The 19,635-nt window shown below is 33.7% G+C and overlaps 1 protein-coding gene across 1 annotated transcript in view; it reads right to left on the reverse strand.

The window, feature by feature from the left end:
• The window catches only part of LOC128219871 (protein IWS1 homolog), a 34,786-nt gene that overhangs the window by 2,593 nt on the left and 12,558 nt on the right, over positions 1–19,635 (reverse strand). Inside the window, exons 8-17 of the mRNA XM_052928005.1 lie at positions 19,488–19,612; positions 19,015–19,132; positions 17,178–17,325; positions 15,566–15,648; positions 11,295–11,346; positions 10,853–10,930; positions 10,434–10,551; positions 9,554–9,662; positions 7,928–7,990; positions 6,379–6,508 (exon numbers count right to left, since the gene is read on the reverse strand). Of these exons, the coding sequence (XP_052783965.1) occupies positions 6,379–6,508; positions 7,928–7,990; positions 9,554–9,662; positions 10,434–10,551; positions 10,853–10,930; positions 11,295–11,346; positions 15,566–15,648; positions 17,178–17,325; positions 19,015–19,132; positions 19,488–19,612 (1,024 nt within the window). The remainder of the gene's footprint in view (positions 1–6,378; positions 6,509–7,927; positions 7,991–9,553; positions 9,663–10,433; positions 10,552–10,852; positions 10,931–11,294; positions 11,347–15,565; positions 15,649–17,177; positions 17,326–19,014; positions 19,133–19,487; positions 19,613–19,635) is intronic.

Raw genomic sequence — 19,635 nt, forward strand, 5'->3', positions numbered from 1 at the left:
GCATCTGCAACCTTGCAGAACCAATGAGACTGCCTCATTGATTACTCATGATTGTGAGATTTTCCTGCCGAAATCGAAAAAAATCGCACACAACCAAGCATAATGTAGTAGTTTATCAGGGGTACAATGAGGATTGGTCAAAGTTAGCCAAAATGTTTATCAATGTGTTAGCCTGTGGACATCTTATCAAGGTCTCATACAACTGACTGCAGTAGTGCGAATAATCCTTTCATCGTTCAAGACATTTTAGATAACATGATATTTTCATGCCCTGAGTTACCCAACAAAATTTTGGTATCCATAGAAACGGTATTGCTTGCTGATTACAAATATTATCAGTTACATTCAAGAGTTTACGATACTTTTTCTTGCCTTTCTTTAAAACATATTAACAATTATTGAGCATTAAATGTTTACAACACCAACAACAGCCAACATAAATTATATATCACATTGTCTTAAAAAGCGAAGACATGGTCAATAGAGAGATTTTGCATAATTTCATTTGTATGAATAAAATGAAATTGGTTATTACCTATATCTTATTAGGTTCATGATCATTATGTAAATGCATGGAATACAAATTAACTGATATTGATATTTACTGAAGTTTTTCAAGAATCTGGTGACAGAAGACGTTATAAATTTTGTTTCGTCAGCAAATGGCAATAATATGGATTAAAGTATTCTTTCCTTAAATTATAACAATTGGGACAACCTAGAAGAAAATGACATTCATTTTCAATGACATGCATGTCCCAATAAGTACAAATTGTACCTGTCTGGGTATATAATGATGCCTTCCCGTTACAATCAATAAATTGTGAGAAGAAACCGGAAATTTTGTATGTGCTATTCTAAATGAGTCGTTTGCATTGCATCTAGGTAATTAATCTTGCTTAGTTCAATTTTATACCATATATATGACTGTGTTTTATCTGTTTGGTTCATTACAGTCCAGACTGTATTCCAAGATAAATGTTTATGTATATCAATAGTTCTTTGCTTTATTAATTGGATGGGGATTATTTGTATCATGGGGGTATCTTGAGAGTACGAAATATCAGACATTCCAATTTCATCCATTATTTATATAATTTACATGAGATGCCAAATTTAGTCTGTTGTAAGTCTCATAGCTATCAACATTGTTTTTTTAACATTGTATAAGTTTGCTTGAAAAGAGAGTTATTGTTAGATTTCAATATTTTTTATGGCATATTTGATAATCTTTATCTTACTTTCTATTACCATTGGAGTGTTATAATTTATTCCTGTCTCACTGATGCATTGTACATTCATGAATAGAAGGACAGTCAACTAACAATCCATATAAGTTCATTGCCACTCTAGTAAGAGTTATAGGAGACGCTATCAATTTTTAAAATACAACTAGGAAACATATCAATACATGTTTTTACTGATAGGAGAAAAAATCCCTTTGTTAATCCCATTCATGTCTGCCTCATTATCCATTATCCATATAAAAGCAGTTAAATAGGTATTGTTTTCTAATATTAAAGCTGCACTCTCACAGATTGAAGGTTTTGACATTTTTTTCTCAATTTTTGTCTCAGAATCAGCTGATTTTGGTATCAATGCCTTCAATTCAGTCATATAAGATAATTCACAATAGAACAAATCTCAATTGTTTGTAAACTGCCAAAAAACTCAATTTTCTTAAAGCGTTAGATCCGCTTTTAGCCATGAAACAGCAATTTTTCAACGTAAATATGAGTAACTTTGACCTGATATTTTGTCAGCAGTCTTATATCACTGGTTTCCAGACATTTATTCACAATTTGGCTAGTTTCAAGACAAAAAAATAAAAAGAATGTCAAAACGGTCAATCTGTGAGAGTGCAGCTTTAAGAATTGTTCTCATAAATTTACAATGAATTAATTCTATGTCTTAAGCTGAGTGGGTTCCAAAACATCCTGCACCATAGTTTAAAAGCAACTGTTACAACCTTTATATAAATGTATTATTTGTACATAAAATTTCTGTAAAATATTAGGAATAACATTATTTAACACTTAGATGCCTCACATGGGTCACAGATTTTGTCAGGAAAAAGTGGCTGATCCTAGAATTATATGACCTCGAAAATATTGATCAAATTCTTGCTTTTATTGTTAAAGTGAGAGTCATTCCAGTGGTGTTCGAAATCGTGTTCATTACCACCACTAGTTAATAAAGGGTTTTAGCTTATGAGTGATAGGAGGGTGCTGCATCCCGCCCCTTTTTAGTAGCACATTTCTAGGGTTTAGCTAGAGGGTTATGGGAGGTTCTGCACCCTGTCCTCTCTAGAAACTGTGCTTATTTGAAATAAAAATAGGTTTCAACTACCAAACACGTAAAATTTGTTTGAATTTATAATCATATTTCATGTTTAAATCAAAACAAATGGAATACTTGATTATCTTAAGCATTTAATTCTTTAAAGGCAGGAGGGTGCACATTCTAGTCTCTGTGAGGGCAGAACAGTGCTTCTAACATTTTCTATGAAATTCATATTGATTTAATTATTCACTGTGTACATTTAACTATATACTGTATTATAGTGTGTATAGGACACACTTTTTTACCCAAGAATTAAAAAAAATAATGCCTGCGTCCTATCTATAGTATTAGGTTTTGATTTTTTTCCAGTCCATTTCAGGCTGAAATTGTCCGAGCAGTGACGAAGGGGTAAGTACCGGTACAATGTCCACCGAAGAAAACAACTGATCTAGGTTTAATCATGTAAGCAAACACATGTAAATAGATGGAATGATTACTGCAAAATGATTTATGAGAAAAACCTTTAGGGGAAAAAATAGATTGTTTACTTTTTTAATATCAAAGGGATGCAACTTACATAACTTGATGAGTGTTAAATGTGATTTAACTTGGTTGAGTTATATCGGCCGAGGAAAATCGGGATATAAGGTTAATATCAATATAACAAGAGCCGTCGTAAGACAGCGCGCTCGACTTCGCCACTTTGACTTCACAGCTTTGACTTAGAAGTGAATACAATAACAATGTAATATTACCAAGTTTGGTCTATTTATGTCAAACCTAACTAAAATTATTCAATACATAAGGTGACTTTGATGCTGCCCTCCCACCACCCAAAAAATGACGCAAGTCATTCAAATAACTTGATTTCCCATTATGAAAATGGTAAAGAATATACAAATATGCCTTTCAAAAGAAATTAAAATAAAATTAAAAAAAAAAAAATAATAAAAAAAATTCAATGCCAAATAGTATAGCCCTCCTTGTTTGCCCTTGGTAAAAAAATGGTTAAGAATGTAAAAATGTGCCTGTCAATAGAAATTTAAAAAAAAAAATATAAAAATATTCAAGGGACATAATTTGTATTTAAGGTTAAAATGGAGTTATGTTTTTTGTTGTAAGATGGTCATAAATAATTTTGAATTTTATTAAGTGCATTGAATGAAAGGTATAGAAGTTTTTAACTTTTACTTGCCTAAAACTTTAACCTAAGTCAATCAGGGGCCATAACTTGTATTAAGGATATGGAGTTATGTAACCTCATTGGGTGATGGTCCTGAACAATTATGTGAAGTATTAAGTCAATTGAATGAAGGGTATAGAAGTTATTAATAAATATCCCAACCTGCCCTAAAACTTTAACCTAAGTCCAATAGTCAATCAAGGGCCATAATTTGTATAAAAGATAATATGGAGTTATCTAACCTCATCATGTGATGGCCCTGAACAACTGTGTGAAGTATTAAGTCAATTGAATGAATGGTAATGGAGTTTTAAGTGAAAATCCCAACTTGCCCTAAAACTTTAACCTAAGTCAACCAGGGGCCATAACTTGTATTAAGGATAATATGGAGTTATGTAACCTCATTGTATGATGGTCCTGAACAACCGTGTGAAGTATTAAGTCAATTGAACAAAGGGTATAGAAGTTATTTATAAATATCCCAACCTGCCCTAAAACTTTAACCTGAGTTTCAGAGTCAATCAGGGGCCATAATCTGTGTAAAGAATACTATGGAGTTATCTAACCTCATCATGTGATGGCTCTGAACAACTGTGTGAAGTATTAACTCAATTGAATGAAAGGTATTGGACTTATAAGTGAAAATCCCAACTTGCCCTAAAACTTTAACCGGACGCTGACGCCGACGCCAACACCAAAACCGGGGAGAGTAATATAGCCCACCCATTCTTCATATAATCAAGCTTGAAAGGTTGTTCATGATTTTAACATTAACTTTTAATATTTTACAATATACTTTGTAGTATATTTCTGAGTTGAAATTATAATAAAGGAAAGTGCATACTGCAAAGTAGCATTATTGTCACTATCAGAGATTTTCAAATGTGCAAAGGTGTGAAAAAACCCTCTGCCTTTAATTTGAAAAACACACAAATAGAACAAACTGTTGCGATGGTAGGGTTGTTTGTTCGCACTTTTCCATGTGTTTTAATACTAAGCTTAAGGTGTAGACATCTTGAAAACATTCACCTACAATATAAGGCTGCGGCTTTTATGAATTATATCATTCTTGAAAGGTTGTTATTTACGATACACCATTAGAAAGAACACTTACTAATTGTCATTTTTAGTACTTTTTAGTGCCTCTAATAAGAATAAGACTGTTGTTTATTACTTGTGCTATTACGTGTGCTACTGATACTTTTCGTGCTCATTATGCCTTATTTATTCACGTAAAATATGTTTTGTGTTTTGCGAAAATTAAGGGAGGGAAAATAAGTGATGCGGAATAAAATGGCGGTGTTCGATGATTGGGAGGATATTTTCCCCTAGTAAGTAAGTTTTATCACTTTTCTCGCAATATAACTACCCCTACCCGGAAGCAACACGTGTAAGCTTCTATCAGTTTTTTAACCTAAGTTTCTTGATTTTTTGCATATTTTTTTATTTTTCGACGGTTAGTGCACTTACAACTTCCTCACCGAACATAAAAGGTGTTTAAACATAGAAAAATCGGCCGTATAGTGCCCATGAAGGTGCACTTACCGTCGAAAATAAAAAAAATATGCAAAAATTCAATGAACAATAGCTAATATAGGTAAAAGACAGGTGCACTTCAACTAAAAAACACAGCTTCAAGTCACGCAATTTTCTATTTTCACTTTGTAAACAAGCAATCTATCAGCTTATACATTCAATAACTTTTTTGTTAATGCCTCTAGAAACACTGGTTAAAAAAACTGATAGAAGCTTATACGTTTGGCCTAGGGGTAGGCATATTTATATTGCGAGAAAAGTTAAAAACTTACTTACCAGTAAAATATCCTCCCAAAACACCAAAATCTCTTAAAGGTGCTTACATGCCAAACCTTAACCAAGGTGTGACGCTGACGCTTGGGTGAGTAGAATAGCTCTCCTTATTCTTCGAATAGTTGAGCTAAAAATGGTGTTGTATCATCATTCATGTGATTAAAATGTCGAGCAATGATTGGACATCTCACAGAGAAACAGAAATGCTTAACCTTCAGAAATTATAACATCAAAAATTGATTACTTCGGTGTAATCAAATTAACCAAGAAAATAGAATACCAAAAACATTGGTATTGAAAACTTGGGATTGCGTGACTTCTTCATTTTGAAGTGAGGCATTCGATATATGCAGTTTTGAGCCTTAAAGTCTCAAACTCAGACTCAAGGCGTAGGAGAATACAGAACCGATTCTTCTTCACAAATAAGCATGAAGTTTTTTTCAAGCCAAATTGTTATCAGATTATTTTTTTCATAGCTGGTAATTTAAAAAAAATAATTTAATCATAGTTTTTTCTCTATATTTTCTCTATATAAATACCCTTATGGAACTGGGGCTAATGCAGGGGCAGTATTCATTATAATTCTTATCCTTATCCTGAGATATGCTTCAGTGATTTATTCAATGCTTTGAAAAATTATTTTTACAGTCCAATTTCGCTCTTAAATATAAGTTAGATCATAATTGGTTATTAAAAACAGTTCAAGAAGCTTTTTATCCTCATATTACCATCAATTTTCGAATATGAATTAATTTAGATGAAACTATGTTGATGTTTAAGAAAATTGTAAGCTATATATATTCAATCCAAAATCAGGATCTATAAAAGAAACAGAAGTTAGGTTTATTTAAGTTTGCTTTACCTTTAAGAAAAACTATAATTCTTGGAATTATTTTAATTTAAAAGTTGCAAACAGAAAGCTTTTTATTACATTTTAAACAATTTCAAATAAAAAATTCCAATGAAATAGAATATTTAAAGCGATTGTAAGTGATAATCAGTTTTTGAAAATTGTTATCGATTTTTGGCAACTTTGGATGCAAATGATCAATTTTCGTCAACACTTGATGGTTAAATCTGTATTAAGACCAAACTTTTCCTACCCTTTTAACAGGAGTTTCCTCATATCCCTCTTCCTCTGTTTTCCACTTGGGCCGTATAACATAGTCTTTATTGGATGGCATAGGTACACGGGCACGATAGATCCAGCCAGGGTCACCCGGACGCAATGCTCTGAAGATACACAAGAAAATATTATCATATTTGTATCAAATTTCTATTACTTGGGTCATTTAACTCTCGTAAAACATACTGTCTTTGAATTAGTAACTTAATTATTAGTAGGCATAGCAACATGTGAATAATCTCTGGAATGTATTGCTTTTGAAACAGAGGTGGAAACTAGTACAGTCAAAACTTGTTTGCTCGATATCGCTTGGCTCAATATTCTCATTGGCTTGAACAAGTTAAAAAGGACCAATTTTTTTTTATAATTTGTATAAAAGATAATATGGATTTATCTAACCTCATCATGTGATGGCTCTGAACAACTGTGTGAAGTATTAAGTCAATTGAACAAAGGGTATAGAAGTTCGTTATAAATATCCCAACCTGCCCTAAAACTTTAACCTGAGTTTCATAGTCAAACAGGGGCCATAATCTGTGTAAAGAATAATATGGAGTTATCTAATCTCATCATGTGATGGCCCTGAACAACTGTGTGAAGTATTTACTCAATTGAATGAAAGGTATTGGAGTTTTAAAAGAAAATTCCAACTTGCCCTAAAACTTTAACCTGCCCTAAAACTTTAACCTAAGACAATCAGGGGCCATAACTTGTTTAAAGGATAATATAGAGTTATGTAACCTCATTGTGTGATGGTCCTGAACAACTGTGTGAAGTATTAAGTCAATTGAACAAAGGGTATAGAAGTTATTTACAAATATCCCAACCTGCCCTAAAACTTTAACCTCAGTTTCAGAGTCAATCAGGGGCCATAATCTGTGTAAAGAATAATATGGAGTTATCTAACCTCATCATGTGATGGCCCTGAACAACTGTGTGAAGTATTAACTCAATTGAATGAAAGGTATTGGACTTATAAGTGAAAATCCCAACTTGCCCTTAAACTTTAACCGAACGCCGACACCGACAAAGATAACTTTGCAATAAAGTGTCCAAGAGAAATAATTTTTGCAAGCTGCAAAACTTCAAATCTATCTATGTACAAAGTTGAAGTGAACTCCTTCAAGTAGTTTTTGAGTTCTGCTACCGACAGAATTTGGTCGAAGAAAAAGAAAAACAAAAATAAAAAGAACGAAATACAGTATGTCTCCCTTTCAGTCGAAGGAGCTTTTATGACAAACACATAAGGAAAAGAAATACTGTTTTCCAACAAAAAGTAGGAAAGTAAGAATTTTTTCCATCGGTTGATTATAGGATCATTTTACAACAATTTTCTATCTTAACAAATGTTTATTTAAGTCAGCCATTTTCACCAAAAAGTAGGATTATCAGGTGGTTTACAATGAAGTAAGCCTTTTCAAAAAGGAGGAAAAATAGAAGAGAATGATTCCTTGAGAGCCTGCTTATATCTACATAATTGACTGTAATACCGTACAACTTAGGGTTCAGAACAAAACACTACTTACTTTTGTTCATCAGCCATGGACTTGTCAAGATCCTTCCTGGGTGTCATACCTCCCTCCTCCAAACTGGGGTATAAATGTATATGTTATACAATATACTATACATTATTAAATATGCAGCCAATGGAAACATTCAGATGTATTAATACAATTTATTAATTTAGTTTTAATTTCAATTAAACTCTTTTATCTCTTTCTTATTTCTATATGTATATATTATAGAATGCAGTATTCAATCAGGTCAAGGCCTGCACCCAGGACCTCATGCTGTTCTACCAACTGACCTAGTCAAGCCTCTTACATAATTTTCTACACAATTGACAAACATTTATTCTAGATCCAAAGGTGGTCAGTGGAACTAGTGTATGCTCCTTAACGTCACTTTGTCACACGATTAGGCTTAATTTTGCTAATTTTAATAAAATTTAAAGGGCGTAGTGCAAGGATGTTGTAACAGCTTATATTTCTATGTTGAATTACAACTGTCTTGCACTAAGCCCTCGAAATGTTGGGACAAGTAATAGGTATAGTACTGGTAAAATGTTGAACATCTGTTGCGGTAACCCCATTTATTAACAAGAGCCATCGTAAGACAGCGCGCTCGACTACGCCGCTTTGACTTAGAATACAATAACAATGTAATAATACCAAGTTTGGTCTCTTTATGTCAAACCTAACTAAAATTATTCGATATGTAAGGTGACTTTGATGCTGCCCTCCCATGGTATTAGAGTTTTAAGTAAAAATCCCAACTTGCCCTAAAACTTTAACCTGCCCTAAGACTTTAACTGAAGTCAATCAGGGGCCATAACTTTTATTTAGGATAATATGGAGTTATGTAACCTCATTGTGTGATGGTCCTGAACAACTGTGTGAAGTATTAAGTCAATTGAACAAAGGATATAGAAGTTACTAATAAATATTCCAACTTTCCCTAAAACTTTAACCAAAGTTTCATAGTCAATCAGGGGCCATAATCTGTGTAAAGAATAATATGGAGTTATCTAACCTCATCATGTGATGGCCCTGAACAACTGTGTGAAGTATTAAGTCAATTGGATGTAGGGTATTTGACTTATAAGTGAAAATCCCAACTTGCCCTAAAACTTTGTGACATTGTGTGTGTCACGTTGAGTTTATGTAAGAACTAAAACCCTATGCCTCACTAGCTTTTTGGCACCTGGGCTTATCCCTGTAGTCTCCATTGTATAATTATCCTAAAACAAGGGATGGTCACGATATAACCGTGCTGGAGATTATCATTATGTGTATTAAGACTTGTCTGACAGGTGTTTTGATATGGTTACTTGGAGAAATTCATGACATGCTATATACTGGTTCACGTTAATGAACCAGGATGTATTTAATCAGGGTTACATTCTGTCCATGTAATATTAATTATGTGCAAGAGTTTAATTTTGCCTAGGACATTGCAAAGGATAATCTACTTTTGCAAACAAAGCTTTACATAAAGTTTCATTGAATTCTGACAAGGGGCTGCTAGAAAAATTTAGGTTGGGATGAACCGATGTATCAAGGGGAGGATAAAGCAGTGACAAAATGCTTCCCCAGAATTTTTTCAAGGAGAACAAAAGATGGTTTAATTCCTCCCATGTTCACACTTGTTACCTTGTCCTGCGTCGTTTTGGAAGCTGGTCGTAGTCTCGTTGTTCTCTCTCCTCCTTTGACAGACTCTTGTAGTTGGATGTCAGGTTAAACAGTGGTCGTGACCACTCGTCTGAATAAAACAATGTATGGTTTAACAGCTGACGTGACCACTCGTCTGAATAAAACAATGTATGGTTTAACAGCTGACGTGACCACTCGTCTGAATAAAACAATGTATGGTTAAACAGCTGATGTCACAACTACTCTGAATAAGATAAAGTCAGGTTTATAAATAAAACTATTGAAAACTGGTCTTAATAATCAACTAATATGCTTTTGTAGTTGGACATTTGATTAAACAGGGAATGTGACAACCCCTTGAGTACATCTGAAGCTGTTAAAACATAAAACTGCCCTTCTCTGCTGCTTTTCTTTTTTGTTTTCTCCTATTTGAATGAAACAGCAGTTGATACATCATTAAAAATTTAATGTGAATCCTTACAAGGCTATACAGTAGGGTTAATTGTTGAGAACTTTTTTAAAGTTAAAAAAATTGTCATTGTCATTGTTAAAATCCACATCTTTACTGTTCTGAAAATTAAATGAATTCTAATTTATTCCTAGTCCAATAATATGATTTGTAGTAGGCAGGCAATAATTCTGATCATATTCTTGGGAAAATAACTATGTATTATCTATCTATGTAACTGAGATTCTGGGTCAGTATTCACTAATTTCTCAAGTCTGAGTTTCAGACTCAGGCCCAGAAAACAGAATTCTTGAATGTTTTTACAATGTAATTAATTTTGACGAAAGATGCTGCTAAAATTTTGCATTTCTGGGTCTAAGTCTTAAACGATGTTAGTGGAAATGGGCCCTGTATGTATTAATCATGACTTACTAATAAGTTTTCCTGCACACTCTCTATTTTCTTTAATCTCCTTGGGATGTTTGTAGAGGTACATGACCGCCTTGCCAATACCGCTCGTTTTCAGGGCTCCGGGGTTTACACTGGGAAACTGCGGAAACAGAACAAAATAGGGGATATGGCAGATTATAATAAAGACGTGAAGTAACCAATAGCAAGCTAAAACCAATACCACACTATTTATCACTATTTTTCTACAGTGTATTAGTGATTCTAGCATAGTATTTACAGCTAAATTTGGTAAAGAATTTAAATACTGATCCATTATCACAAAAAAAACTTCAAATCTTCAAATACTTTTTGATGTTTTGTGGTAAAATGAGTTAAGATTTGACGTTGGGGGAAAAAAATGAAGCATCTTAAATTCATTGGGGTGTGGTAAATGGTTATACCTGTTGTAATATTTTCAGTAGCGCCTCTCTGATTTGGAGGTTGGGAAGACTCTTATCCGGCAAAGGGGCCAACCATTCCTGAAAATGATTCATAACGTACCTACAAGCACTCATGTCAATGCCCTATTGGACATTTATCTATAAGAACTACCCATTTTATTTTTCTCCCTCAGATTTTAATTACCGGTATATTTACAGAAACAAATCAGTGGGGAATACTGAAACCAAATAAATGTTGTTGTTTTCACAGATCTCTAATTACAACGTATATATATGGTTTTACTTTCACATTAAATGGAATACTGATTGACAAACAAAGACCTAAACATTAATAGAATCTGCCCAATAGGTAAAACAGTACATGCAAAAATGAACCATAATAGAATTTCTAACCTAGATAATGGCTTTTACTCATTATCATAAGGGCGTGGCAAGAACTTACAGTCATTGCATTCAGAATTCCACAGTCCAAAAACGCACCATGTAAGTCAGCTCTGAAAAATAAGTGAAATCAAGATGTTTTCCATAAAAATGGACGTTAAACTGGCAATCAGAAAATTCTTGATGAAACCATAGAAAATGACAACTAATTTGCAACACTGTAATGTGGCACTAACTGTCTATCAATTCAAATGATGAACTAAATGAGGTATCCATGAATCATCACTGTTTATTGAAGATGCACTCTTACTTCCAAAGAAGATGTACTACAATTACTTCAATTGTTTTAAATGACCAAAGAAGATAAATAAATATCGAAAACAATGGTTCTTATGAAGGATACCGTGTTTAATTTGAAAGAAAGGTGCAGATATTTCGTTGTTTTTTTTGGGGGGAATCAATTTGTTCCACGCCGGAAGATGGAAGATGGAAGATGGATCAATATCACCGGAGATTTGGCATGTATGCATTTTGTTTTGGATTATGTATAATATTTGTTACTTCTTGTTGATTATGTATTACGTTAATTGAAAGTGGATGTTATATTGACTATTTAAAATGGATATACGACGATTGTTCGTAAAGTTTGTGAATAGGCTAAGTATTTTTTAATATCAATATAATTATGTTATGTTAATCTAACTTTTTAATAACAGTCACCTTTTCTGGAACATTTTAAACATAGATTATGTATATGACCATATGGCATATTTATAGTATAAAACACTGATCACATTAAAAAAAAAAGTTTGGTTGCAAAATACTTCAAACACAGTTTGCATGATATAAAATTCAAATGAAACGTAACCAAACATAAAATTGATATGTTATAACCCAAATACCTCTTGAAACGGGTGGTAGTTAAAAAACTGCACATAAAATGGCTTCCAATCATTTCTTTTTAACGAAATATTCAATACTTTCTCAAAATATGCTGCTGACATTTTGACACGTTATATAATTATTAATTTATTATATTGTTTACAATAATAATTTGTGGAATTAATTTGCCCCTGTCCACAATACGAACAGCCCTCATATCTGAAATTATGTTGATAGATGATGACCCCTATGTTCAAACCCAATAAACTATATTCTGTTCTATTTATGTAAAATAATCAATTGTTTATCCTTCTCATTTCTTGACTTATTTATTTTTATAAACATGTACCGTGTTAAGTGATTACAGAGCAACAGATAACGTTTTACCTCAAGTGTATTGTATGCCCTAATGTACTTTTGTAAAGTGTATTGAACACCTTGGTGTAATTTAATAAAGTTTAATGGCGATTGTTAAAGTGAACTGGCACACTGAATTACAAACTTTACCTTTTTAGGTTTCATTAAAGCAGCTCTCATAGTTTATGTAATGGTCTCATTAAAGCAGCTCTCTTAGTTTATGTAATGGTCTCATTAAAGCAGCTCTCTTTTACGTAATGGTCTCATTAAAGCAGCTCTCTTAGTTTATGTAATGGTCTCATTAAAGCAGCTCTCTTAGTTTATGTAATGGTCTCATTAAAGCAGCTCTCTTAGTTAACGTCATACATGTGATAACGTCCCGGACGTCCGGGATTGTCCCGGAAATCGTATCTCTGTCACGGAGTCACGGAGGGTGCATGTTTGTCCCGGAAAGTCATAAAAAAAAAAACGAAAAAAAAAAATAATCTCGGAATCGGAATCGATTATCTTAATTTTACCAATGTAAGTCAGCTATTTTGCCTGTCCGGGACACTGGTCGTAAAACACAGGACATGTTGACACTAATCCGTTAATTGGTACGTGTGTCGTCGAGGTCATCGTCAATCACCCGATAATTGATCTATCGGCCTATTGTTGTGCTTAACGAGTGGGGGAGGGTTCTTGTATACAAATTCATTGTTTTCATATGGATTTGTTTGGTCTTATGAATGATAGCTTTTAATTGATGAATTGATATTTTTCACACATTTTACCAACAAACGAGCATGAAGGTAAGTTCAAAGAAAGTGACAAAATGAGTAAAAAAAACAAAATTAAAACACGGAAAACATCCCATATTCCTTTCAAATTTCAAAGTCGATACGTCGTTATACTTTTAACAACTTATGCGTCCATAAGGAATTTTAGTGTTTTGACCTTTTTTCCGAACTATCGTGTGTATTTTTACGCCGAAATAAAACTGACGATATGGGGTTTACAGGTGGTTATATAGAGTGCTTTAATCACGTGACCATGGTAAGTCACGTGATCGCTTTATACAGCCGATTGTTGACACGTCTCTATCAAAATTATATGCATCTCCAAACGGAAAAAAGCTCATCGACTGGAAAATCTTCTTTATCGTCTGAAAAATATTGTGTGTCATAAATTGCAAACGTTTTAAATGTGATGTAAAAATAAATATTTTGTAACGGATGTTCTCAAAAGCGCGGGAAAACAGGTGCCCGTATAGTTGTTTATTTCCTGTTTTGATGAAACCGAAAGTAGACTGCATATCCTCCTGGTTAGCACTTCATTTAAAGCCTGGGAAAATATCTGGTGGTTTTATTTTTTCAAGAAAATGCAGAAAAAAAACAACCATGTCAAGTAAAAAATACGTCTTGGCAGTCAAAATAGGTACATTTTCCCGACGTTAAAAACGACTAAAATAGCCCCAGATATGCTATAGAATGCACCACAGACGTTCCCCATTTGAAAAAAATTCCGGGGGGGCATGGACCCCTCTAGTGTGCGTTGACATTACGATGGGTGTCCCGGAATCGACCCAAGAAATTATCACATGTATGGTTAACGTAATGGTCTCATTAAAGCAGCTCTCTTAGTTTATGTAATGGTCTCATTAAAGCAGCTCTCTTAGTTTATGTAATGGTCTCATTAAAGCAGCTCTCTTAGTTTATGTAATGGTCTCATTAAAGCAGCTCTCTTTTACATAATGGTCTCATTAAAGCAGCTCTCTTTTACGTAATGGTCTCATTAAAGCAGCTCTCTTAGTTTATGAAACGGTTTCGTTTAAGCAGCTTTCTAACTTATGTTGAGGTTATGGTTTGATTAAAGCTGCTCTCTATCTTTACATAATGGTTTTATTAACCCTTTAGCACATAGGCAAGTGGCCAGATTACATCTCCCAGTCAATTATAGCCAACTTACTGATAAGCAGTCCTTATCTGTATAGGCATTTTAGGAGTTTTGAAAAAGAGCAAATTTATACAGCAGTATGACCTTAAGATCAATATTACTCCCAATAATTGTGGCCAAATCTTTTTTATGTGAATATATTTTTTATAGATGAATAAATTATCTAATAAATGGTGTCAATGATGAAAAAATAAATTATTCTATTTCATCTGTGAATGCATTTCCAAGATGGAATTGTATTTTTTTTTATTTCTTTGAAATGTCATAATTTCATTAAATCAAAGGGTAAAAAAATGCTGGGATCGATCTAATTTTTTTTACCCCTATAATAAAAAAGACCCATCTGGATTAAAAAGCCGACAATTGATGTTCTAGTGTATAATAAACAGAAATATTGTAGGAATATCCAGTGTCATCCAGCTGAGAGATCCAGTCCAGGGTGTCTGTTTAACTTGATTACTCCCTCATAAAATTGTTTACAAAAAGAAAGCCAATATGTTTTTCCGGTATGAATAATAAATCTAGATCATCCAAACGCTTGCACAAATGTGTTTACCTGACCTATTTTACGACCGAAATCATGCAAGACATCTATCAGCTCCACAGAAAATTAACCCATCATTTTCTCAGTTACTTATAGTTTCTATTGTTTGTCAACAAAATATTATCTTCAAATATTTATAATCTTTATTGATTTTAATGGTAAATTGAACTGACATAATATATTTAATGATTTAAGCATCAATGAATTTGGGGGATTTTCCATACAGTACTCGGCCTCGTGGTCTTATAACGTCACAATGGGATATCACACCTGCAATTGGCAGTATAAATAATGACCTTCTAATTTTAGCAGACGATATTTTCAAGGGAAAAGCAATACCCAAAAGACTAATCTTAAATTTTATAAACATCCGGGATATTGTTTACAAAAAGAAAGATGCAAAATTTAAATATTGAAATGACCCTATTGAAATATGCGGGCGATGCGTTTACATCCAGTAATAGTTAGACACGGCCAGATGCGTATACATCTGCTAATGGGCTATGTCGGCCAATCTCGTATACATGAGCTAAAGGGTTAAAGCAGCTCTCTTACTTTATGTAATGGTTTCACTCTTACTTTACTTAATGGTGTCATTAAAGCATCTCTCTTACTTTTTCAGCTGAGAGACCACAGTAGGCAGATATTTGAGTTTACGTATGGCTGGCTTTTTCTCCATGTTCAAGCCTCGATCCTCCTGCAAAAGAAACACCTTTCATATTAAAAACACATTTAAGTACTCATGCTTTCTTCCTGCTAAAGGGACTCATTAGCGTTTTAAACATTCAGACATCGAACAAAATTATTTTGTGTGAAATTGGAAAAAAGATCGTATTTCAATGATAAATGTCATAAAGAATTAAGGTTGGAGCTCAGAAGGGCATCGTTAACAATCAATATGTGACAGAAGTGTTCTACTATGTTCAACAGCATTAGTAACCCTTCAAATCAATAATTGTTCATAAAAATACCTAAAATAACTAAATCAAAACAAAAAAAACAAAACATAAATCTGTGAATGTGAGGACCTTTAACACTTTGTTTAAATACAATTAGAACCTGACATGAAAGTTGAAATGTTCAATCTCCTTTGCTGGGTTAAATTTGTCGGGACTAAGTCTTTTCTCAGTTTCCACACTGCTACATTCTTTGAAAGACAACTTATTCTTATCACAATCAAATCATTATGCTTGGTCGCAATTTAAAGAAACACCCTGTTTGGCTTTACCGATAAACACATTGGGCCAAAAAAAAAAATGGTTTGGTTAGGGTTCCACCCTTTTTCAAAACAGGTAGGGTAGGTAGGCTTTTTAAGTTTTTTTTTGGTTTTTTTTAACCAACTGACTATAAAAACAGTAGGGTTGGCACTTATTTTGTAGGTAGGGTCAGGTAACCCGAACCAAATGTATTGTTTTTAGGCCTTGAGGAGAGTATGGCTTGGTAAGTAGGTGTTTTCTTTTTACTTCCTAATCCCTTTGTATCTATCTAAAAAAGGGAAATTATGACAATGGACATGACTTTTTTGTGAATTCGTTCGGTAAGGCAAAACAAACCACTTATTGATTGTGCATGAGTAAACACCACATGTACCAACAGAAACATGTTTAATGTCTGAAAAATACGAAAACTACAACTTAAATCTTGTTGATAAAACCAGCAACGTGATCGCAGGTATCATTTATAAGGTTAAAATAAAGTACCCAATAAAATTACCAGAAGATGCTTTATTTCTACAATTTTACCTTAGCTGCAACTTTCATCTTGTTGTTCATGCATGGAATTAGTTCATAGGAGTTGTTTATCAGGTCAATGTAACGCCAGTAATGCAAGTGTTTTAAGATGTTTTATTGCTACGATATTTACCTCGGCTGCAACTTTCATCTTGTTGTTCATGCATGCAATTAGTTCATAGGAGTTGTTTATCAGGTCAATGTAACGCCAGTAATGGAAGTGTTTTAAGATGTTTTATTGCTACGATATTTACCTCGGCTGCAACTTTCATCTTGTTGTTCATGCATGGAATTAGTTCATAGGAGTTGTTTATCAGGTCAATGTAACGCCAGTAATGTAAGTGTTTTAAGATGTTTTATTGCTACGATATTTACCTCGGCTGCAACTTTCATCTTGTTGATCATGCATGGAATTAGTTCATAGGAGTTGTTTATCAGGTCAATGTAACGCCAGTAATGCAAGTGTTTTAAGATGTTTTATTGCTACGATATTTACCTCGGCTGCAACTTTCATCTTGTTGATCATGTCTGCAATGAGATCATCTGAGTCGTTAATCAGGTCGAAGTCTTTCCTCTTCCTTCGGCGTTTCTGCATCTCCTCTTTCTTCTTAGCCATCATCATGTCAAAGTCTGACACAAAGTCACTGAAAATAAGTCAGTTTTATCTTTTATTTGGTTAAAAATTAAAGGTGAAGTTAAATAGAATACTATCACACATCAAAGGTTGTACAACAGTTTGCATCAATTTACATTTGAGTGTTTGATATCAATGATTACATTTTTCAAACCCTTCAAACATTAAAATGATAAAACTTAAGGAAGATAACCTTGGGACTTGTTGATTTGTGAATAATGGTTCTTCAAATGGGCCATATTTACTAGGAGAATAAAAGACCAACCAAATATAAACCCTCAACAGTAACATGTAGTCATGTACAGTAAATAAAAGGGCACCAAATCTCGGCTGTTTTATTTTCACTCAAAAAAGGGGCATTATTCAACAATTTCAAAAGCAATAGTAGCTGGCCTTGTTGTACACCTGTGAATTGCCTCTGTGTTCTACTTTTCATCTGAATGTCTTATTTTTTTTTCCAGAGTTATAGCCAACGTTTGTCCATAACAATGCAGCCGCAGCAGACAATAAAACCAAGGCTATTACGATACTTTTACTTTTTCTCTTCAAAACAACAGACAAGCTTGTAAGCGTTTGTCCCCAGTTTTATTTGAACATAACCTTGGACAGTTTCCAGGCGAACGTTTTTACAAAAATAACGATAATGCCATTGATGATGACCTTGACCTTGTTACGACACATTGCCATTTTAAAACCAAGCTGAAGCACTAGTCTTGTTTGTACGACTATCTTGGCAAATATATATATGTCCCTGTTAAGTACATGTCATTATTTTCAGACAGCATCGTATGTGAAAACATCATAAACATTTATAAAGTTTTAGTTTTAGTACTAATGTACAGTACATTAAGGTATCGGGGGTATAATAATCAATAATAATGAATGCCCGCAATGTGTGACTATCATAATTGACTGCAATAATGTTGTCCCCATGCTAATTATTGTAGTAATGATTGTATTGTTATGATCGCATGACAGGTACAGAACATTCAGACTGAGCCTCTGTTAATGTGCCTTATGTAATGTGTACTGTCATTATAAGATTTTATACCAAGTTTTATATCAACACCACTTTGGACAGTTCTGACAAACACCATTAAGTAATATATATTGCAGTTTGTATTGTTGTGAATGACTTATTTTGCAATTTTACACTGCCTAACAAAATACTTCACTTCACATCAAACCAATTCAAATGATACCAAAATAATATAAGGTCACCAGGCATCCGAAATTCCCATTAATGTACAACAAATACCTTCAATCACCGTAAAATACTTACAAAATACAGTCATGTAGATATACTTGATAATAATGAATGGCTGAATTGTGTGACTATAATAATCAACAACATCAAAATGGTGTCCCCATGCAGTTAACTATAGTAATTACTATACTGTTATGACTTCATGTCAGGTAAGGTCTCTGAAAAAGTGTATCCTGTTTTTGTGAATAAGTGCGTAATACCATACATGTTTCTCAAAAGGTTAATGTCAATAACATCTAACCCCCTAAGGAATATACAGTACTGGAAAATGTTGCACGCTTAAACAATAGAATTTTTGCAAGCGCATTAAATGCATTTCAAAGAAGACACCAGGAGATGATTATTAACCATTACTGACAATTTAAGAAAATGGATACCCAACCAGATATTATGTCAGAGCAAAATATTGAAGGAAAGCTGAGGCAAACTTACCCCAACTCATGCTCCTTGCGAATACTTTCGTCATCTGAGTCAACATCCGGGGCAGCAGCAGCAGCCCCCTCTGACTCTCCCGTTGCCAAGCCTTCTCCCTCATCATCAGACAGGATTGCTGTGAATTAACAGATTTCTATAAATTAAATATAGTTTTTCTCCCACACATACACAACTTAAATCCACTAACCATCTTTATACAAAACTCACCCTCCCTTACTAGCTTTATACAACTAAAATCCACTCACCTCCTTTATACAACTGAACTCCACTCAACCCCCTTTATACAACTAAAATCCACTCACCTCCTTTATACAAATGAAATCTTCTCATCAGCCTTAAACACAACTCAACTCACCATCTTTGTGTACAAAAGCCTTCTACCAACCCCCTCATCATCAGACCAGATTGCTTTAGTTACCATTAGGCTTAGTCTGTTAATAAAGTTAACCTCCAACTCATACACCACTTACTCGCTTTTTTCTCCTTTTTCCTTGCAGTAGCCTCAACGTCTGCCTCTCCAAAACCTTCAAACTCTTCTTCCTCGTCACTGGAGCCGAAAATGTCTGCAACCAGATCCTCCTTGTCGCTACCATCCCTGAAAAAATGAATAATCACAGA

The sequence above is a fragment of the Mya arenaria genome, chromosome 15 (genome assembly GCF_026914265.1).
Source record: "Mya arenaria isolate MELC-2E11 chromosome 15, ASM2691426v1".
In the NCBI taxonomy this organism is placed as follows: domain Eukaryota; kingdom Metazoa; phylum Mollusca; class Bivalvia; order Myida; family Myidae; genus Mya; species Mya arenaria.